The sequence below is a fragment of the Phoenix dactylifera genome, chromosome 8 (genome assembly GCF_051530095.1).
Source record: "Phoenix dactylifera cultivar Ajwa chromosome 8, Ajwa_hap1_PhDact_Kaust_v1.1, whole genome shotgun sequence".
Lineage (NCBI taxonomy): Eukaryota > Viridiplantae > Streptophyta > Magnoliopsida > Arecales > Arecaceae > Phoenix > Phoenix dactylifera.
The window spans coordinates 11,257,873-11,281,010 of NC_143197.1; the positions used below are offsets into that span (position 1 = coordinate 11,257,873).

The window sequence follows — 23,138 nt, forward strand, 5'->3', positions numbered from 1 at the left end:
CCAGTCGAGAAGACCACTTTAATTCAAATCTGGAACAGTTGCCGAGCCGACTCCAGTCAAGCACGAGTCGACTCCTGCAACAGGCGAGTCGACTCCAGATCGCGCGAGTCGACTCCGATCCCAACGGAAATATTGTCAGGAGGTACAGACTGTGTCCAACGGCTCTATTTTTGTCTCTAACGGCTAGATTCTTGTTTCCACGCCATCTAAAGCTATAAAATCAAGAGGAGAGCTAGGGAAGAAGGTATGGAAGTGGGAGAGAACATTTAGAGAAAAGATTTCAAAGAGATTACACGGAAAATCTCCCATAAGCACAAAAGGGCCATTCAAAGTAAAATAGAGAGAAGAAGAGCATCCAAGTGAATCCCAAAGCTTCCTCTCCATCCGTGTGCTGCCTCAATCATCCTCTACCTCGTGTCAAATCAGAAGAGGGTCAAGTAAAGAAGAAGCCGAGTTCCTTCATCTTCAAAATTCGTTTGAGAGCTTCTCTTTACTCCATTTGTTTATATTGGATATATTTGCTTAGTTAAGAAGCTTGTACTTGCTTTAAATTCTTAGTCTAATATCTTGTAACTTGATTCAATCAAGGGATTGAATCAAGAGGTTAAGGTTTGTTGGTGAGCCAAAGGAAAACCAACGGTGCTAAGGTTTGTTGGTGAGCCAAAGGGAAAACCAACGTTGTAAGGTTGTGGTTGGTGAGCCTTTGGGAAAAACCAACTGGGTTGATTGTGAACCCGGAAAACAATCGTTGTAAGGTTGTGGTTGGTGAGTTTTTGGGAAAACCAACTGGGTTTGATTGTGAACCCGGAAAAATAATCGGTTGGTTCTAGTCGGTGAGCCTGTGAAAACCGACCGAGTTCGTTGTGATCTCGCAAAACAACAGGTTGGGTTGTGAGCTTGTAAAACAACCGGCTGTAATCTGGAGGATTATAGTGAAATTCCCAAGAGGTCTTGGGGAGTGGATGTAGGTGCTGGGGTGCACCGAACCACTATATGTTTGTTGTGTTTGTGATGCTTTTTGTCATTGTCTAACTTGCTCACTTACTTACTTAGATAAATTGCTTGCTTAACTCTTATCTGCGCATCCTTTAGTTGCAAGCATATTTAATCTACTTAATCAAGTCTCATTCAATAAATCAAACTGTTGCTAAGTTTAAATTCCACTGTGCATCTATACAACTTAGCATAATTAATTGAAAAGTTTTAGAAGTAGTATAAAAGATTTAAAAGACCCAATTCACCCCCCCTCTTGGATTGTATCTACTGGGCAACAGAATCTAATTTAATTAATTTTTTTTGTGCCACTAAAAATCTATTTTTTTTGTGCATGAATGCAATTTTTTTGTGCATGCACATTAATTTTTTTAATGAGTATAGGTGTGAAATTTTTTACGAGTAGAATTTTTTGTATGCATATGAATCATAAAAAACTAAAACTAATTTTTTCTTTTCTATGAGTAAGATTTTAGCATAAATGAATGTGCGTGCAGTTTTAACGTAAATGGATCGATTTTAATATCTTTTTCCTTATTTTTATTTTTTTAATTATAAAATTTAGATCAAACATTTATATAATAATTTATTCCATCCATAAGATCATTCATATTTTATCTTGCTGTGCATTGAACAGAAATCAGCAAACATTTGCATCTAATTGAAGATATTTGTGGCCTATTTTTTTTTTAAGATTAAGAAAATAAAATGATCATTTTTATCTTATATCAATTCATAACTCAATCCGGGAAGGTTACATGAAATTTTAAGGAGGTTGTGCACAATTATTAAAGGAACAAGTTTTTCGAATATAGGAATTATCTGAAATAACAGAAAAATTCACTTTGGAAATCTTTTCCTTATTTTTAAAAAAAATAATTACAGAATTGCCACATTTACTGTTAGATTACGCATTAATTTCTCTCACTACTGTCCCCTCTCTCTCTCTCTCTCTCTCTCTCGCACGCAAGTGCTGACTTTTCCCGTCTCCTCTCTTTTTTTTTTCTCTCTCAACCCGGCCTCTCTCCCACTCCTAATTGCCCCCTTGTTCTTTCCTTTTTTAGAATAATAATTTTACCTCACCTTCTCTCTTCGTTCCCGTTCTCCGCTCTTAATCCTCTCCTTTCTGTCGTAAAAATTTGATCTTTTCGGTTGTTTGATCTGATCGCCGCGAGACTACCAGCCTTGGCTGCGATCGGTGAGAACCGTGGAGGAGGGGAAGCGGCGCTGCTGTTAGAGCTCCCATTCGGACGATTTTTTTTCTCTGTTGTAGATTTCGGTTCGTGATTTGATATGGGTTGCTTCCCCTGTTTTGGATCGCCCGACAAGGAGGAGGAGGGGAAAAGTGAGGTGAAGGGAGGCGGGGATTTCAAGCAGGAAGCTCCGGCCGCCCCATCGTCGCATCATGTGGCGAGGGTCAGCTCTGGTAATCAAATTTCAAGTTTTTCCTCTTGAAAATTCGTTTATCTTAGAGATTTTTGTTGGTCCTGTGGGCTATACTTGTATAATCTTGAGTTTTTCATGATTTATTACATATGTTTGGTTTTGATTTAAGTTGATCTATGGAATTTTAGTTTTATTCACAATTTTAGTAAAGTAAGAATCTTTTTCTAAAATAAGAGGAGATTGATGGCTAAAATTTGTTCTCTTAACCATTTATCAGTATTTTGCTTTATAACATTGGGGCTGGTTGGAGATCAGAAACATGTCCATAGAACTGTAATTCTCTGGTTATCCATATGGGTAGATCTTCTCAAAGAAGGCATATAAATTTTTCCACTAAAAATTATGCTGTCAGTTGCTTTATAGCTTGAGTAGAAAGATATAATATTATAGTTTTTTATTTTAAAAAATGCATAGCATTGTAACTATGTTCTCAAAACAAAATGTGTAGAATTGTGGAAAGATGCGCACACTCCACCTCCATTTGTGTAAGAAGAACATCATTAGTGCAAATGACTAACTTCGTCTTGGAAAGGAATGTACTCAAGATATGTGGACCTTAAGAATATGCTTCCATCCTTTACTTGGATTCTGTTACTAATGCTAGCATATGCATTCTTCAGATAATTCTGATTATGAATTTCTCAAATGTTGGAGTCCAACATTTGAATGGTATTGCTAACTCCTATAGGTTCAGTTCTTGTCCTTTTTAATTTTCTTATTCATTAATTCTGAGTTGCTTGTTGGTGCTAGACAAATCAAAGGCAAGGAATGGTTCGGAGTCCAAGAAGGAAGCTTCGATACCCAAAGAAGGAAATGCTGCACATATTGCAGCACAGACTTTCACTTTTCGTGAGCTTGCTGCTGTTACTAAGAACTTTAGGCCAGATTGCCTTTTGGGTGAAGGGGGCTTTGGTCGTGTATATAAAGGACGATTGGAGAATGGACAGGTGAACTTTTGATATATACTGATTAATGCATCGGTATTTCACAAACACTACCTTCCCTGCCTACAGAATTACAATGTTGAACATGTGCACTGAAGTTGATCTCTGATTCACGCAGTTTATCTTGTTTCCACATATTAATTTTTATACCTTAAAAAGACAACCCAGAGTTGTTTACATATTTACTTATATGCATGGTTTTGCATCTCAGTATGTTTCTGATCAATCTTGGTTTCTATCTGTCTTCTGAGTTGATTCAAGGAAATACTTTATTTTTGGTAGGTTGTTGCTGTGAAACAACTTGACAGGAATGGCCTTCAAGGAAATAGAGAGTTTCTGGTGGAGGTTCTTATGCTTAGTCTCTTGCATCACCCTAATCTTGTCAATTTGATTGGTTATTGTGCTGATGGTGATCAACGCCTACTCGTTTATGAGTTTATGCCACTGGGATCACTAGAAGATCACTTGCATGGTTAGATTCCATACTTTGTCTATGCTGGTGATTATACCGCTTTACTTTGAAGGCTTTTCTATTAGTTGCGCTGGCAGTTTATTACAACTTCCAATTGTATAATAAAATGCACTTATCAAAAATAGGGAAGGTCCAGAATGCTCCCCAATCATGCATGTTAAACCAATTTGATTGGCACATTGGTTTCCATTAGTTATGCAATTCTTTTCACAGATATTGGTTCTATAGCTCTATTTTGGATTTGTAATTCAGAATTTCATTTCTAGGTATACTAGGATAGCTATGGGTACGGTTAGATGGTTCAATTTTTTGTTTGGCTGTATTTTGATCCTTATATTTGACTATCTTTTGGCTTAACAATTAAAATTCTGAGCTTTGCTGAACATCTTGATGTGAAACATGATAAGGCTTGAGGGGAAGAGAATATTTTAGAAAATAATCGAATGTGGAAGATATTTCCTGTAAACAGAGATAGGGGAATATTTTCAGTAAAGCATGATTCTCCTGTTTCAGCATATGAAATAGATCGTTACAGTGAATTGATATTATTTGTACCAACCAGCTATCTGTCTTAGCATTGGGAAACTAGGTAACAATGAACTACACCCATTTAGCAATTGTAAAGCCTCTCTGTCAACTCATTGTCAGCTTTATGTTCAACCTTGTTCTTAATCATCTTGGTTTTGGAAAGTTCTCACATACCTTTTTTTACTATAAAAGTACTCGATGGACCCCAATGCAACTCATATTTTGTGTGAAAAACAAGTATTCTTTCACCTTTTTGGAATCATTGTTAGAGAATTTTGAATAATCCTAAATTCCTTATATTTGTTCTTGTGGTCCAACTTATGAATCTAAAGCCATATAATATTTAGGAAAAGTCAATAGTTGTTAATTTATGGAGTTTTAGATTTACTAAGAGTTTAACTTTGAGTCAAGATACAGCGAATTAGAACTAAGGCCATCATGAGTAAGTTCAGAGTATTTTTAGGAACAAGAAAGATCTCTTTCGGATTGCTTTGTTCTATAATAGGGTTGTTGCCCAGATATGCAGCCCAAGAGGGAGGGTGAATTAGTTTTTTTTAAACAATCTTTAACTAGAATGCAGCGGATAAACAGTAATTTGATTATGAAAGATATAATATATTTTAAGCAATGAATGAATAATAGCAGAGATTAAAGTGCAATAGTGTAAAGAGAAAAATTCACACGGACATAGAGAATTTATAATGGTTTGGTGTAACCCACACCTACATCCACTCTCCAAGACTCTTGGAAATTTCACTATAACCACCCAGATTATAGTATGGTTGTTTTTTGAGCTCACAACCCAACTCGCTGTTTTTTCGGGATCACAACGAGCCTAGTCGGTTTTTACAGGATTACCTACCACAACCTTAAACCGTTTGTTTTTCGAGTTCACAAACAACCCAGTCGGTTTTCACAGGCTCACCAACCAAAATTTTATACGATTGTTTTCCGGGTTCACAAACAACACAGTCGGTTTTCACAGGCTTACCAACCAAAATCTTACATGATTGTTTTTCGGGTTCACAAACAACCCAGTCGGTTTTTTACAGGCTCACCAACCAAAACCTTAATCTTGTTGAATCAGGTTTTTCACAGGCTCACCAACCAAAACCTTAATCTTGTTGAATCCCCTGATTCAACAATTTTCAATTAAGATTTGGAACAACCCTTATCAGTTTTAGAGCAGATAAAACTGTTACAACAGAGTTTAAGGAATATGTAATAAATGTTGTAACTATGTAAACAAAGCTTCAAGGTAAATGAAATAATAAATATGGATCAGAAGCTTTGAAGATGGTTGTTGGCTGCAATCGAAGATCTTGATAGCATAGCAGCAACTCCTCTGTTGAGTATTTCAAATGATTTCCTCACAATATGGTTTTTCTTGGAAGGCTCTTTTGTGAGGATTTTATCTTTTGAAGCTTCAAATTTGGGTGATATGATTTTTTCACTTGATCGGTTGATCCTCTCCCTTGTCTTCTTATTCCTTGGCATTTCTTTAAATTTATAGACTGTAAGCTTTTCAGAAAGTATCAGATAGTCATCACACCAAAAAACTATCCGTTGTTACCCAGGAAAAGTACCGTTGAAAGTAGCTGTTGGAGCTGTCAGGACGCCAGGGGTCGACTCACCAGTTTTAGGGGTCGTCCCATATACCAAGGGAGATGGCTCACTAAGCATAGAAGTTGACTCTTTCCTTCAATCCATACAAAGTTCCTGCATTTGCCTCTAGGGTCGACTCGTCAATGTCGGAAGTCAACTCGTGTAGATATTGGGTTGGCTCTTCAAACACAAGAGTCGCCTCATTCCTTTAGTGAACATAATTTTCTGCGCTCCCCCAAGGGTCGGCTCATCAATGTCGGGGGTCGGCTCATGTAAATATTGAGTCGCCTCCTTAAACACAAGAGTCTGTTCATTCCTTTAGTGCACAGAAGTTTCTTGCGCTCCCCCAAGGGTTGACTCATCAATGTCGGGGATCGGCTCAAGTATAAATTGAGTCGAGTCCTTAAACACAAGAATCGGCTCATGTAGTTGGTCTCAGGCGGTGATTCTTTTCTATTTTTCTTGAACTATACAGGGGTCGACTCAATTTTTGTATGGATCGACTCATTAAGTTTTTCACAGATTTTTCAGAGATCTTTGATTTTATTCTTCTTGATTCTTGGAGGTTGTAAGTGCTACTTTTGTCTAGAGATCTAATCCTTCACATTTTAAGCCAACATCATTAGAGTACTTATTTAACTCAATTGTTTTTGTGATCATCAAAATTCATCCTTTAGAATTAACAAGGGTCCATGTAGAGTGACGAATTTGAAGGATTTATTAGTTTTTTTTTAACAAAATCTTTTGTTATTATCTTCACTTATTGTTCTTTTTTTTCCTCACACATAACAGAAACATGGATCAACAGTTTGTTTTACATTCCTGTGTCAAATTGGTTGTAGAAAGGGTCTTCCTGGGAAATTTTTCCGTTCTTATAGTGGTTTAGTACCAGCAACCTTTGCTATTTCTTTTCCTAAAAAGTTTTGCAAGTCAATTATGAGTTGAAAACTAAACTTGCCTAATGAACTTTCTTATTAAGATAGAAGTTAGTTCAAAGAAAATCCTAATGAAATATTAGTGGGTATCAAACTTCAAAGGAATAAGAAAAATGGGAAGCAAAGTAGTTAATCTGTCAACATACCACCGAGGTGTACTTTGGTATTTATTTGGAGTGGTTTCAGTTATTATAAGAAAAGTAGTATTATAGGTGTTCAAATTCGGTTGAATTTTTTGGAATGTGTAAGTTGATTCCATTTGAGATTATCCAATGCACCTTAATGACAACTCTGATGTTTGAAATATCAAATGAGAGTGTAGTTCAATTTTGGCAAAATAAGTCAAAAGAAGTTCTTGTTTCTTTGCATTTATAACCATTTTCTTGATCCTACATATTATACTTTATCTCTCTGCATGAAAGTCCTCATTCTTTCAGTTTTTTGCTCATCTCCTAATATTAGAAAGAGCTGAGCAGATGGGTATAACCTTTCTGTATGGATAAGATAATTAGCCCTTAATTTGGCTATTCTTTGATCACATAAGTCCAAAAGTACACATCTAAGCTACCACAATTGTCAAGTTGAAGTCATAAAAATGGTCTGGGTGTTTTTGCCCATATAAGAATGCATTTAATTTTAACATATAGCAATTAACAAGTTATCTTCTCTCTGTAAGATGGTTAATGGGACTTTTTTTTGATTGATTAAAGAAAAAAGATAATCTTGCTTTGCTTGAGTGCATCTACTGCAAGAGCAATTTTTATTTCAAAATGTACTGAATACCTTGTGACTAAATTACTTCTATTAGTATCAATTTTTATCTGAGGAACTTGCATGCTATTTATTCATCTCTAAAAGGTTAGATGTGAAAGTTCATTTAACAATAAGATACCTAAGTTTCAAGTGCAAACCTTGTCAAGTAGATATTGAAAAGAATTACAGGTTCTTGAAGTCCAAATTTCATGGTACCATAGAACCATTACAAAAATGTCATTTGGGAAAGGACAAGAGAGACATTTTTTGTAGGAACTCTTAACAATACTTGATAAGATCTAGAGAGTAGGCTGAGTCCTTGCAGTAGTGAACTAACATCTGCCTATTATGCTGAGTGTTCAAACATAAGATTATGATGCATCAATAGTTGTCTTCCCATGAGTTGCTGAGATTCCTACTGAGGCTTCCCATGTTTGCCTCCTGTAGGCACAGTTCATGTATTTAATCTTTTCTAGCCCAATTTAAGAGGGGTGCCATATGATTTGCAAACGGTTATCATCAAGGCTTTAAGAATGTCCATATGCCTCAAGAGCAGTGCAAGTTCACTACTTTCTATCATTTTGTACCAAAGAGTGTAAGTATCATCATGTCTTCCTAGGTTACAAAAGAAATTGGCCATCACTACCATCATCTATTGTTATTTGGACACTTGTGTCAATATTAGCGATTCATGTGACGCATATATATGATTCTGGATATGTGTCAAACTCTTTAGATATGTGGCAAAATGTTATTTGTCCTGTGGAGAGGCACATTTGCAAAGCTGAGCGTGACATAGCTCTCCCATGAATCTCATGATAACTAGAAGTGGAGATTTAGTTGTCCTTCAATCTTGTTTTCAAGATGGAAAAATCGTAGTGAACTGATATTTTAACTTTTGTGCTTGAGCTACATTTGGAGTACCAATTAGCAACATGTATCTCAATAATAATAGTCGATAAGGCATACAATTACTAGTATTTTTATGTTTCTTCCCCCTTCTGTTATCATCCTTGATGCTAATGCCCCTAAGTTGTAAATAAATTGAGCAAAAACTTCATGGTTTATACTTGTGATCACTTTTGTAAGTATAAAAGTCGCCTTTTTCAACATAGTTGTGATCAATATTTACATTAGCAACCAAGAGTAGCATGTTTGTGGTTATATATGAGTTTATCAATTATTAGATAAGTTAGCACTTATATTAAAGAAACACTTGTCAATTATATATAAGATCAAGCAAATTAATAATTTTTACACTCACCGTTTCCATTCTGCAACATTCAAACTTTTTTTCTTTTATGTGTTCCTATATCTTGTATCTTTTCTCTAGCCAATTCAGATACTTGGATACACATCCACATCAGACTTGTGTCTATGTCCGTGTAATACTCCCAACATATACTCCTGACTCATCCACCATTGGAATCAGTTGCTCCAATTCCCATTATGCTAATCAAGTAAACTCCTGGAATGAAAAACTTGCTCTTACAATTTTTGATGTTTCTGAATAATGCTGTATGCTATAAAGTATTTGAACACCCAAACTTGATTTGAATATGGACCCTTAAGATGGCCACATCTTTGGTATTAGGCAATGCACTTGATGGTTGTCATAGAGAAACACCACTATGGGCAACTTCCTACAGGAAGTCTTATTTTCTCAAAAAGTAAACTAGCTTCAACAAGTGATAAATCTCCTTCTGCACCTAATATTATGAAATAATAAGGTTATTTTACCATTTTGTGTCAATATCTTTGATGAAGAGTTTGCTCACCCATACATGATGTAGTTTTAGTGGATATTTTGCCTATATATTGTAGGAAACAATTCCATATTTGAAAATCTGCATCTATGTCTGTGCCACATTAGCATGTCTGACTGGTGAGGCATCCATGTTAATATAAGTAACACGTTTGTTTAATGCCTTGCCTTGTAGCTATTTCATGAAAGCATCATAATTAAGCATCCATGACCACACTCAGATGAGACTCTGCTGTAGATTGTTGGGTACCTTACAAGTTATCGATATTTAATCGTTGGTGTTTTTCACATTGGTTTTTTTGCTTTCACTCTTTAGATTTAAATATTTGCACCCAAAATTATTCCTTTGCCATGAGAAATTACCACACTGGCTTTAATATAAAAGCTAGATTTTTCAACTTTCGACTTTTAAGACCTGACCTGTGCATCTTTTGATGATAATCTGGTTCCAGGCCATAAGGTGAAGTGCACAGGTAGATCTCTTTTGATGTCCAATTGTCTTGCTGAAAAAGAAAAAAGAGAAAAAAAGAAATCCAGTTGTCCATTTTTTGACAAAGATGCTACCTTATTTAAGATGCTTGGCTCTAGTGTATAAGAGATTAGGTAGCTAGGAAGGCAAGGAGCATCAATTTAACTAATTCAACTTTCTCCTGCATCAAGAGCATCTTTACCTTGAGTTCTGAAGTCATTCCTAGTTCTGGAGATCATCAATCAATTCGCAGAAGCATATGATCATCTGCCCAAAATCAGGAATTTGAAGTGTCTTTCAACCTTTTTCCATATTCAACATCCAAGCAATTAAAATTTCACCTTTGCAGTTTAATGTTTAAATGAAAACAAACAAATCATTATCAGTTCGCTTACCCATTAGCTGCCTTCTCATCTCTTGGCAATGTCTATCTACTTGCTGAATACTCGAAGAATTTTCTACAAAGGCTTCAGCCACCAACCACTAAAATGTCAGCATATAGAATGCAAGAGATAGTTATGAGTGGCCCAGGATGATGACATGTAGGGATGACTTTAGTTTTCGTATATAATGTAACAAAAAGGTGCTCTTCACACATAACGAAAAAAATGCAGGGGCAGAGATCTCCTTGATGAGTCCTCTTGGAGAAGCAAATAGAAGAAAAGCTTCACCATTTATTTGAATTCTGAATGTCACAATAGATGCATAAGATTAGATGCATTTCCTCCATTATGGTCAAAATTCAATGGCTTAGAGCATGCAATCGACTGCCAATCAGTTGAGCTGTTCATACACGCTGGTCATGTTCAGCCGAATGTCCTTGATCATGTTCTCTAGCATGACCAGTGATTGCTCTCTAATGATCATCTTACCTTAGCATCTTTTTTAAATAGAGAATATGATTAGATCATCTACTTATGTAGAATAACAATATTTTTGTGTGAAACCAGGGAGGAGACGACGGAATAGGAACACTACAATCGGATGAACAAAGATTGGAATACCTGTTATCTCATTCCTCTTTGATAATACAAATATTTATAGAATCTGATCATAAAACAGATCGCTTTATTCTTAGAAACTACAAGCTAAATTAAAGGGATAAGAGAGAGAAACAAATAAATTTAAACTAGCCAAAAAAAGCAGCAATCACAACCGACCAAATCTGAAAATTATTCTCTTCAACAGATTTGGTTTTAAACCGAGATTGAATCAGATCAAATCTGATCACACTAATCACGGAAGGATTCGTGATTTCAACACTCCCCCTCAAGCTGGGCTATATATATCGAACAAACCCAGCTTGTCAACCAATTTCTCGAATGCAGGTTTGAAGAGTCCCTTTGTTAGTAAATCTGCAGCTTGTTCAGACGAAGGTATATAAACCATACAAATCATTCCTTCTTCTATCTTCTCTTTGATAAAGTGACGATCCACCTCAACATGTTTTTTCCTATCATGATGAACTGGATTGTGTGATATTGCAATTGCTGCCTTGTTATCCCAATAGACTTTCATGGGTTCATTCTTCTCAATTCTGAGTTCTTGTAACAATAGTTTCAACCACATTATTTTACAAATCCCATGGGCTACAGCCCTGAATTCTGCCTCTGCACTGCTTCTTGCTACAACTGCTTGCTTCTTACTCCTCCAGGTCACTAGGTTGCCCCATACAAAGGTACAATATCTAGTGGTTGATCATCTATCTTTTACTGAACCTGCCCAGTCTGCATCTGTAAATGTTTCAACAGTCCTTTCCTTATTCTTTCTGAAAAGTAGACCACGTCCTGGAGTTCCTTTCAAGTATCTCAAAATCTGGTAGACAGCATCCATATGTTCTACAAAAGGTGCATGCATAAACTGACTTACCACATTTACAGCGAAGGCGATGTCAGGTCTAGTATGAGAAAGATAAATGAGCTTTCCTACTAGACGTTGATACCTTCCTTTATCAACAGGTGTGCTACCTAGGCAGTCGCCCAACTTCTGATTTGGATTTATAGGAGTATCAGCAGGTTTACTTCCAAGCATGCATGTCTCTTTTAAAAGATCCAACACATATTTTCTCTGTGATACTGAGATGCCACTTCTATTTCTAGCCATCTCCATTCCAAGAAAATATCGTAAAGAACCCAGATCTTTTATTTCAAACTCGGTTGCAAGAGTTCTCTTTAATCTTTCCATTTCTTCATAGTCATCACCTGTTAAGATTATATCATCCACATAAACAATCAAAACAGTAATCTTATCCCCTATATACCTGTAGAACATAGTATGATCAGATTGAGCTTGTTTGTATCCCTGTTGACATATAGTTTTCATAAATCTACCAAACCATGCCCGCGGGGATTGCTTCAATCCATATAGAGATTTTCTGAGTCTGCAAACTTTTTCCTGAACTCTAGCTTCATCAAAACCTGGTGGCAATTCCATATACACTTCTTCCTCTAAGTCTCCATTTAGGAAAACATTCTTCACATCAAGTTGTTGAAGCTTCCAATCTAGATTTGCAGCAAGTGATAGGAGAACCCTTACAGTGTTTAACTTTGCTACTGGTGCAAAGGTCTTCCGATAATCTACGCCATAGGTTTGAGAAAAACCTTTTGCCACTAATCTTGCTTTGTAGTGCTCAATCGAGCCATCTGACTTGTATTTGATGGTAAACACCCATTTGCAGCCAACTGGTGATTTTTCTTTCAGTTTTTTCACAACTTGCCAAGTCCCATTTTTTTCTAGTGCTGACATCTCTTCCTCAATTGCTTTTTTCTACTCTGGAATTGACAAGGCCTCCTGAATAGACTTAGGTATTTTTGAGGATGATAAATTTGCAACAAGAGTCCTGACCGGTTTAGATAAGTGGCTATAGGCAATGAAATTGGAGATCGGATGTTGTGTGCAAGACCGAACACCTTTCCTTAGAGCTATAGGAACATCCAAATCATTGCTAGTAGAATCAAAGTGTGGAGTAGAGTAATTATCATTACCTAATATCGGTTCAGATTCATGACTTTGTAGTTGGTCCGTGAGGTGTTCTACTATCTGAGGGTTATTCCTCCTTGAATAAACACGGAGCTCTGGTGGTGCTTGGAGTTGCTCATCTCCCCCTATCATTGAACTTTCTTGATTTGTTGAAGGTTGAGTAGGAGTAACTGGATTTTTAGACTCGAATTCAGAAATGGGGAGAAGAGGAGAGGGGGTAGTTGTTTCCCAAAAATTTCCATCACTATTATGCTCCCCCTGAGGGAAATTTTGTGAAAAAAATGGTTGATTTTCAAAAAACGCGACATCCATTGAGGTATAATACTTATGAGTTTCTGGAGAGTAACACTTATATCCCTTTTGATTAGGTGAATAGCCTAAGAAAATACACTTTCTAGCTTTAGGATGTAATTTGGTTCTTTCATAATCATAAATGTGAGTAAATGAAGTACATCCAAACACTTTTAAAGGTAATGACACGATAGCTCTATTTTTCGGGTAAGTGTTTAGGAAGACATTTAGAGGGGTTTCATAATTATGAACTCTGGTTGGCATCCTGTTTATTAGGTAACAAGCAGTAAGTACTGCATCCCCCCAAAAATATTTTGGAACTTTGCTTGTAAACATAAAGGCTCTAGCTGTTTCGAGAAGGTGACGATTTTTCCTTTCGGCAATCCCATTTTGTTGTGGGGTTATAATACATGAGCTTTGATGAATAATCCCTTTTTCTAGAAGAAATTTCCCTAAGATAAGATTGAAATACTCACGCCCATTGTCTGTTCGAAGGATTTTTATACTTGTATCATAATGGGTTTTTATCATGGAATGAAAGTTTTTAAAAACATCCTCAGCTTCTGACTTTTCCTTTAAAAGATAAACCCAACATAATCTTATATGATCATCAGTAAATGTTATGAACCACCTTTTTCCCATTATGTGTTTAATCTTAGACGGACCCAAATGTCACTATGAATCAAGGTAAAAGGAGAAGATGCCTTATAGTTATGAGATGGAAATGAAGAATGTGAATGTTTAGCAATTTGACAAATATCACATTGAAATAAATCTGTATTACGAAACAAAGTTGGAAACAAATTCTTTAAATACGAAAAATTTGGATAACCTAGCCTACGATGGCATAACATTATTTGTTGTTCTTTAGGAATAGACTCACAACTCATGGTTTGAGCTTGTTTATTCAAGATGGCTTCTTCTTCGAAATAGTATAGTCCCTCACGTTCTTTAGCATTGCCAATCCTCTTCCCCGAAATCAAGTCCTGAAAAAAGCACATAGACTCAGTAAAATGAACACCACATTTTAAATCTCTAGTCAATTTACTAATGGAAAGAAGATTGCAAGTTAAATTAGGGACATGTAAAACAGAGCGCAAATCAATAGATGGACTAATCTTAATAGTCCCAACTCCGGCAACAGTTGAAAGAGATCCATCTGCAATTTTTACTTTGAAATTTCCTTAACTTGGTGAATAGGAACAAAACAATCTTTCCCACCCAGTCATGTGATTCGTGGCCCCTGAGTCAATAACCCAAGGTTCAATTTTGCTGCTCTTACGTGCTGAAATAAAATTGCCTCGTTGAGCAAGTAAAGAACCCGAAGAAGTGGCTGCTGCAGGGGCAAGAGTGAGCAATTTGTACAACTGCTCTAATTGATCCTTGGTAAGGGAAAGCTGCATGTTTTCAACAGAAGGTCTAGGCAGTGAACCCTCGGTTGAACTCTGATAGCTAGCAGTGTCTCAAGGATTCGATCTTGTGTCCTCACGATACCCCTGTCTGCTGTCTTCTTGGTTACCTTGCCTTGCAGGCCGTCCATGCAGTTTCCAGTGCTTGTCCTTGGTGTGATTTGGTTTCTTACAATAATCACACCAAACATTGCTTCTCCTATTTAGTCGAAATGTCTCCTGTCCATGAGCAGCAAGTGCTGAAGTTTCAGTCAGCAGGTTCTTTGATCCCCCGAGCATGACTCGTTTTCGGCTAGCCTCCCTGTGTACTTCAGCAAAGATCTCAGCAATCAATGGTGGGGGCTTTATACCAAGCAGGCGACCTCGTACCTCATCTAACTCCGGATTCAACCGAGCCAAGAAGTCATAAATCCTCTCCTTCTCGATTTGTTTTCTGTATTTCTCAACATCTCCAGGTGTTTCCCAATCAATTTGAACAAACAAATCAATTTCCTTCCATAGCCTTGTGAGAGCATTGTAATACTGGGTAACATCTTGTTCTCCTTGTCGTAACTCATGTGCTCTATTCCGAAGCTCAAACAATTGAGCCGAATTTTCAAGATCGGAGAATGTCATAGTTAGGGCATCCCAAAGCTCCTTGGCTGTAGCATGGTATAGGTGAGATTCCCTAATGTCCTCCTCCATAGAATTAACAATCCATGCCATTACCATGGAATTTTGAGCATCCCAGGTTGCATAGGCTGCATCTCCTTCAGCCGGTTGCTTTGTTGCTTCCGTAATGTAGCCAAGCCGTCCACGTCCTCAGATAACCATTAAAGCGGAATGGGACCATTGGAGAAAATTGGTGCTATTGAGACGGGTTGTGGTGATCTGTAGAGGTGAGTTTTCTGGAAAGTTTGCAGACGGCATATTGACGGTGGTTGTAGTGGGTGCGCTTGTAGGGTTGGGTCCAGAAGTCTCTGTAGAGCCTCTGGACTCCTCATCTCTGCGCGCACCGGTCATGGCTGATTTAGCCATTCCTCTATCTCAAACAACCCTTGGCTCTGATACCATGAAACGGGGGAGGAGACGACGGAATAGGAACACTACAATTGGATGAACAAAGATTGGAATACATGTTATCTCATTCCTCTTTGATAATACAAATATTTATAGAATCTGATCATAAAACAAATCCCTTTATTCTTGGAAACTACAAGCTAAATTAAAGGGATAAGAGAGAGAAACAAATAAATTTAAACTAGCCAAAAAAAGCAGCAATCACAACCGACCAAATCTGAAAATTATTCTCTTCAACAGATTTGGTTTTAAACCGAGATTGAATCAGATCAAATCTGATCCCACTAATCACGAAAGGATTCGTGATTTCAACATTGTGTTTTATAAAGTACAAGAAAGTTGAATTGTACAAAAATGAAGAGAGAGTAAATTTCTTGTGGTTGCCATCTTTATGTGGCTCATTAAAAACTATTAGATAAAGATAGAAAATCATTTTGGATTCAGATTTTTTTGGATGTTGTTGTGGGAATAAAGGGTTCTGAATTTAGTCCCACATCGACTAGATAGCGGAGAGGTATGTTCCTTAAATGGAGGGGACAACCCCTTTCTCTTCAGAGGGCCCTTTTAAAAAGGACAAAGCCGTGAGGGGAATAAGCTGCACACGACACGCATCACGCGATACGTATGCACTTCTCCAAAGCGGACAATACCTCTGAGGAGAAGCAATCGCCTCCGTTGTCTGAGACCGGTGGGGACGAGGTCGGAGGGCGGCAGATCCTCCCGTAGCGTTGGACGCGAGGGCCGGAGGCCGATCTTCATTGACCTCATCAATGGTGAGGTCGGAGGGCGGAAAATTCCCCCGTAGCACTGGACGCGCCGGCTGGAGCTCGACCTCAACAATGGTGCTTTCGTTGAGAACCCTTGACCTCGACACAGACCCCTCTGCTGGGGGGGGCTATGTTGTGGGAATAAGGGGTTCCGAACTCAGTCCCACATCGACTAGATAACGAAGAGGTCTGTTCCTTAAATGGAGGGGGACAACTCCTTTCTCTTCATAGGGCCCTTTTAAAAAGGACAAAGCCGTGAGGAGAATAAGCTGCACACGACACGTGTCGCGCGATACATACGCACTTCCCCAAAGCGGACAATACCTCTGAGGAGAAGCAGTCGCCTCTGCTGTCTGATACCGGTGGGGATGAGGTCAGAGGGCGGCAGATCCCTCCGTAGCGCTGGACGTGCAGGCCGGAGGCCGATCTCCCTTGACCTCATCATGGTGAGGTCGGAGGGCGGAAAATCCTCCCGTAGCGCTGGACGCACGGGCCGGAGCCCGACCTCCATTGACCTCATCAATGGTAAGGTCAGAGGGTGGAAAATTTTTCCGTAGCGCTGGACGCGCGGGCCGGAGCCCGACCTCACCTTGACCTCAACAGATGTATACCCCAGAAAATTTCCAATTTTAAATGTATGCCCCTGTAGATTTTGATTTTACTCAGGTGCCACTGGATTCTTTTTTCTTTTTGTATGAATGCCTCTGCCATTCACTTCTGTCACCAGCTGTGGGACTAAGTCAGGGTCAAAGTGAGTTAACTGAAGTTAGTCTTTGATTACATATGACCAGATTGCCCCAAAAAATTAAAACATTTGTCTAGTGGAAGGACAAAATAGTCTTTTCCATGAATAACAGCTAGTTCTGATAGCTATGGTGATGGAAGCAAACAGCAGGTGCATTCGTACCACAAAGAAAAAAATTCAGTGGCATCTGCACAAAATCAAAATTTATGGGAGCATACAGACAAAATTAGATATTTGCGGGGGTATACATGCAAAAATTCTTTTTGAATTTACTCCTGGAATTGAAGAATTTCTATCATGCACAAAATGTTAGCAACCAAGGACTCGGAGCTTGCCCCATTTGTGACCCGTACCTTTGAGTATACAAGTATATTTCACAAAACATTTTTAAGAATTCGGTTACTCAATCTACAATACTTTTTTCTTTTCTTTTTTTTCATTTTCTCCCCTTTTATTTGGGGTCAAAGCTGTCCATCCTATTTAGTGTGTACCTTATTTTCTAATTGAAGATGCTAAGGGCACATAAACACATTCATGAAATCCATAGAGACATTAAGAAGGCAATGAAATCTACATGATGAACGGTACTTATTGCATGTGGATGGTGATTTTTTATTTGTTGGTGAAAGTTAGATTATCTAAATGGAGCTAGGAAGAATTTCATAGAAGATTTTATTATCAAATTCTTTAAAAATGTCTTTGTACTTGTTTAGTATCATCTATCATTTCAGTTTCTAAATGATTTTGCCATATCATGTTGTTCCATTTTGGGATTGGCACTTACCAGTATTAGAAAGATGCAGACATATTGATGGAAACTTTTGATCTAGGGAAACCTCTTTTTTTCTGTTCTTCCCAATTTTTTTTTTTTTCCTGTTCTTTCCAATTGTTTGATTCTAGGGCATATTGTTTGTATGAATCCTTTTATGTATGCACTTTTGTTTGTGATCACAGGATAATAGCATTGTTCATGAGAGTATTGTAAATAATATATTTTCAAAGTCGATTATCTTGGTAAAGATTACTGCATTTGCTTTCTATGTGCTATGTCAAAATGATGTAACTACCAAACAATTTTCTCTGGATATATTTCTCACTCTCGATTCATCATGAGGATGAATGTCCAAAGGAGCATGCAATTATAAATCGACTAATGATGATTCACTTCTAAAGAAAATTTTCAGAAGGATGCTATAATTAAATAAACTTTTCTAAATCAGGGCGATCATAATGACATGTGATCTTGGATGACTGCCAGCTGAGGTTCAATACAATAGCCCTCTATGTTATGTGGTTTGTAAGTGCCTAAGGCATTGGCAGCTTTATTTTCTTCTCTCCAAATATTAGTATGCTTCCCTTCACTACTTTGCCTCACCCGTATAGGGTAGTTTTGCTAGCCATCTATTTAACAGTAGGATTGCAGAGAACATGAAGTAGCTGCTATTTCTCAGTTCTAAGGAATTTAAAGATCTTAAAACACTTCTGATTAGATATAAAATATTTTTGCTGCATGTTCGTAAGGAATTTAATGATCTTTTCGAGGTTTATATGGAATAGACGGTTCTGGTCAATGATCCCTATTTTGTGATATTTGGGTTTTCTCAGGAAGACATATTCCACTGGGAGGGTGACAGTCAATGAAATGCCCCTGCATAAACCTATATAGTTTTATCTTGTTTTTCATTTTATCTTGGAAGTCAATGACCCCCTATTTTCAAATCCTTAGCAACATGCTTGTTAGGTTATAATGTTTCCTTTTAACATTGAATATGCTTAAGCATATTTCATCCTTAAAAGGTTAAAATGTTTCAGTTAATTGATTCTAGGAATGTGCCTTGTTTTCAGTTTTGAATAATATCTTGTTTATGACTTTGAGTGTCCTCTTCTTGAACGAGTCTGAGAGACTTCCTACTGTACAGTGGCCACATGGAAGTCCTACATTTCTTCTGGCTATATAATCTTTAATATTTATTGCATTTTATACCTCATAGTGCTACTCTTAGCTTTCTCTAGTATGATCATTCATCCACCTGAGCATAACAGGTCATTGACACTTACCAGCTTTGTCAGATCTCAATGGAAAATGCGATTTTGGCCTCGATGTAGTGGAGCAAATATGAGTTGGAAACATCTTTTTCTTGATAATAGACATCTAACGATTAGAACTTAGAAATGTATGGAAATGCTGAATAAAGATGTTGATTTAAAGATACTGGACATTGGATGAGTTTAAGACATTGTCATCATTCCAAACCAAGCATTGTTTGAGTGGGGCAAAGTATGTGCTTGTAGGAACTGCCTTAAGATGATCCAGATGATACAATCCATAGCAGAACCAAGTGCAGAAGTGGAAGATTTAAAACAGATCAGCTCACTGATTGTTATTACTATTAGGTTGCGTGCTGTATCATGCGCTATGCACTAAGAGTTTTGGAAATTTGATATGAACAATAAAATCTCAGGTTCTGAACAGACCAGTTGAGGTTTGGTTTGGCTCCACCAAAACCAACCAAGTTAGATCTTGAGCCTAATCTTAACTTAGTCTGACCCATTAAGGAATCAACCTTGCAAACATACCCTGACTAGATCCAAAGAAAGGTTGCATGGTAACCTAAGTAAATCCAATCACATCAGGTTCTGGTTAGTGTAGGTCTTTATAATGGAAAGAGTTGGCAAGATATTGCTTTAGGCAGCAAATTCAATGCCATTGGAAACTTGGACTGAAAAACATCCTTTACAATTCAAATAAGATTTTTTGCCAACTTCTTAAGCCATCACATCCACTCATGAGGACTGCTAGGTTGCCCTCATCACTTGCTCTTTGAGAGGAAAAGTAAGGTAGCACTAGGAAAGAGACCAAATCGGTTGGGATTTCTAATAATGCTGCCACCAACCTAATCATTCAATGCAATTTGGATCCAATTCAACCTATTTTTTGGTCAACGAGGTTGACCTGATCAGAAGGCTGCTTAATTTTGAGTCTTGATGTTAAGATTACTTTTGAGGTGCATAATTTTTTGATAGTTCAATAAGATGAATCCTTTTAAGATGGCTCATTTTACTTTCCTCTGAGTAGATCTTCCACCTGACAAGGAGCCCCTTGACTGGAATACACGGATGAAGATAGCAGCTGGTGCAGCTAAAGGATTGGAATACCTGCATGATAAGGCAAACCCTCCAGTAATTTACCGAGATTTCAAATCATCTAACATCCTTCTTGATGAAGGATATCACCCAAAGCTGTCAGACTTTGGGCTTGCAAAACTTGGTCCTGTAGGTGACAAGACTCATGTCTCAACAAGGGTGATGGGAACATACGGGTATTGCGCTCCTGAGTATGCTATGACTGGACAGCTTACAGTGAAATCTGATGTCTACAGTTTTGGTGTTGTCTTCCTTGAACTAATTACAGGGCGTAAAGCAATTGACAACACTCGGCCTGCTGGGGAGCAAAATCTGGTGGCATGGGTAGGTTGCTCTTATATTTTTTATCAAAAATTATATATGTATGGATATATGTATGTGACTTTGCTTCTAGCAAGAGGAGAGGGTATCTACTCCTCTTGAGTCTGGTATCAATGATGGAAACTAAAAATCACATGTTTTTTGGTGCTCTCTAACATGTTCATCTAGTGGGTGCAAAGATGAACAGTTAAAATAATGTGAGATGATGCTTTTCTACGATTGAAGTATTAAAATGTATTTATTTTTAATCTTTCTATATTTTAACATGTATAGATCATGATCAATAAGATGGATTCTCAATTTAAATACTTTATCTTGTATTTTAGCAGGTTAGCACAATAAAAACTGTCCATTTTTGTGTCCGGATGATGCATTGGTTAGAGAAATATGTGATATTTGGTTTATATGCATTTTTAATAGTGTACATCATGATCAATGGTGTTGAAATTTGATTTACATGCTCGATTATGAATTCGGACTTGAGAGGAGTATATACCCTCTCTTGAGTGGAGCATAGTTCATCATACATATACATATATACATGCATACATATATATACATATATACATATACATACATACATATATACATACATACATGGAATGCCGTACCGGTCCGTACCGGCCGGTACGGGCCGGTACGTACCGGTCCGGCCGTGGACCGGTACCGGAACGGATAAAAAACTGGTATTTTCCGGTTTTTTATCCGAACCGGCCGGTACGGGTGCGTACCGGCCGGTTCGGCGCCCGTACCGGCCGGTTCGGCGCCCGTACCGGCCGGTTCGACGCCCGTACCGGCCGGTTCGGCGCCCGTACCGGCCGGTACCGGCCTCGTACCGGTGCGAACCAGCCGGTTCGCACCAGTATGATTTTTTTTTTTTTTTTAGAACCACAGCGCCGCGCGCTGTGGTTTTTGAAACCACCGAGTACCGGCCGGTACGGGACCGGTACCGGCCGGTACGGGACCGGTACCGGCCGGTACGGACCGGACCGGTACCGTACCGGTCCGGCCGGCCACCGGTACGCCGACCGGTACCGGTACGGCGGACCTTGCATACATATATATATATATACATACATACATATATATATATATATATATACATACACACACATATATATACATACACACATACATATGTACGTACATACGTACATACATATATGCATACCTTGAGCTAAATTACTATTGAAAGCAACCTTAATACAAATATTTCTGCAAATCAAGTACAGGAGGATGATTTTTTGAATTTTATTTCTCATCTTTATGTCCTTAATGCTCTTGAACTATATTTGCTATATGCTAAGAATGGAATCAATATGTTTCCAAAAAGAAGAAAGAAAGAAGCTTTTCCTTTTGATTTGTTCTTTGATAAAAATTATGTTCTTTTTTGCACTTATCTGCAGGCTCGACCATTATTTAAAGACCGAAGAAAGTTTCCCAAAATGGCTGACCCATTGCTGCAAGGCTGTTACCCGATGAGAGGCCTATACCAGGCCCTGGCTGTTGCAGCAATGTGCTTACAGGAACAAGCAGCAACTAGACCTCTTATAGGAGATGTTGTGACTGCACTTTCATATCTTGCCTCACAAGCTTATGATCCGAATGCTTCATCTCAAAATAATAAAGTTGGTCCATCTACCTCTAGGGCTAGGGATGACCGGAAAAGCCTTGGTGGTGGGAACAATCAGCATGGTGTTCAATCACCACATAGAAATTCTCCTGACTTCAGGCAGAGGGATCTTATCAGAGGAGCAACCTATGGAGCAGATATTGGCAGAGGTGGTGCCAGTGGTGGCTCTGGACGGAAATGGGGCTTGGACGAGTTAGAGACACAGGAATCTCAGAAGGACAGCCCAGTTCATGTTGGAAAGGAAAGGGAAACCCCAAAGAATGCCAACCGAGATTTCGATAGAGAGCGTGCTGTTGCCGAGGCTAAAGTATGGGGTGAAAATTGGAGAGAGAGAAAGCGGACATATGCACAGGGTAGCTTCGATAGCACAAATGAGTAGCTGAGAGGTGGTTTCAGACAACCCGCTAGGGGGTGCATTTGATCTTTGTTGGTCTTATAGCAGAAAGGCATGTATAGGTCGGCATTCTGTGGATCAGAAGGCATCGTCTACACCATCTCAGTTCCATGTTCTCTCTGTGAATAAGATTGATGTTTTCTGTCATGACTGCTGCTCCTTTTGTAATTTTTTGGTGGAGAATCAGTTCAGATGCCCTCTTCAGGTATTTCCTGGATGGATGTAAAGTGTTTTATGAGTGGAAGCCTTGTCATTTCTTTGTGAGGCAAATCAAAGATTAAAAAAATGCATAAAAAATATAGAATTGCATTCCAGAGCAAATACATGTAGCCTAGAACAGGTATGTTTTATGTGCAACTTCTTGCACTTTGTACTTAGGGCATTTCGAGCCTAAAGTACAAGAAACAATTGTCATAATTTTTGTCCATAGAGTTGAATAGGAGTTTCCTTTAGTAATGCCTATATTGCAACTGACTACCTTTGTCA

At 38.1% G+C, this 23,138-nt stretch overlaps 1 protein-coding gene across 1 annotated transcript; it reads left to right on the top strand.

The window, feature by feature from the left end:
- Positions 1-1,925: 1,925 nt before the first annotated feature.
- On the top strand, positions 1,926-23,138 carry LOC103696396 (serine/threonine-protein kinase PBL27-like). The gene is made up of 5 exons (XM_008778008.5): positions 1,926-2,419; positions 3,190-3,386; positions 3,666-3,855; positions 20,237-20,628; positions 22,032-23,138. The coding sequence occupies exons 1-5, from the start codon at positions 2,287-2,289 to the stop codon at positions 22,635-22,637; spliced, it is 1,518 nt and encodes a 505-aa protein (XP_008776230.4). The 5' UTR covers positions 1,926-2,286; the 3' UTR covers positions 22,638-23,138.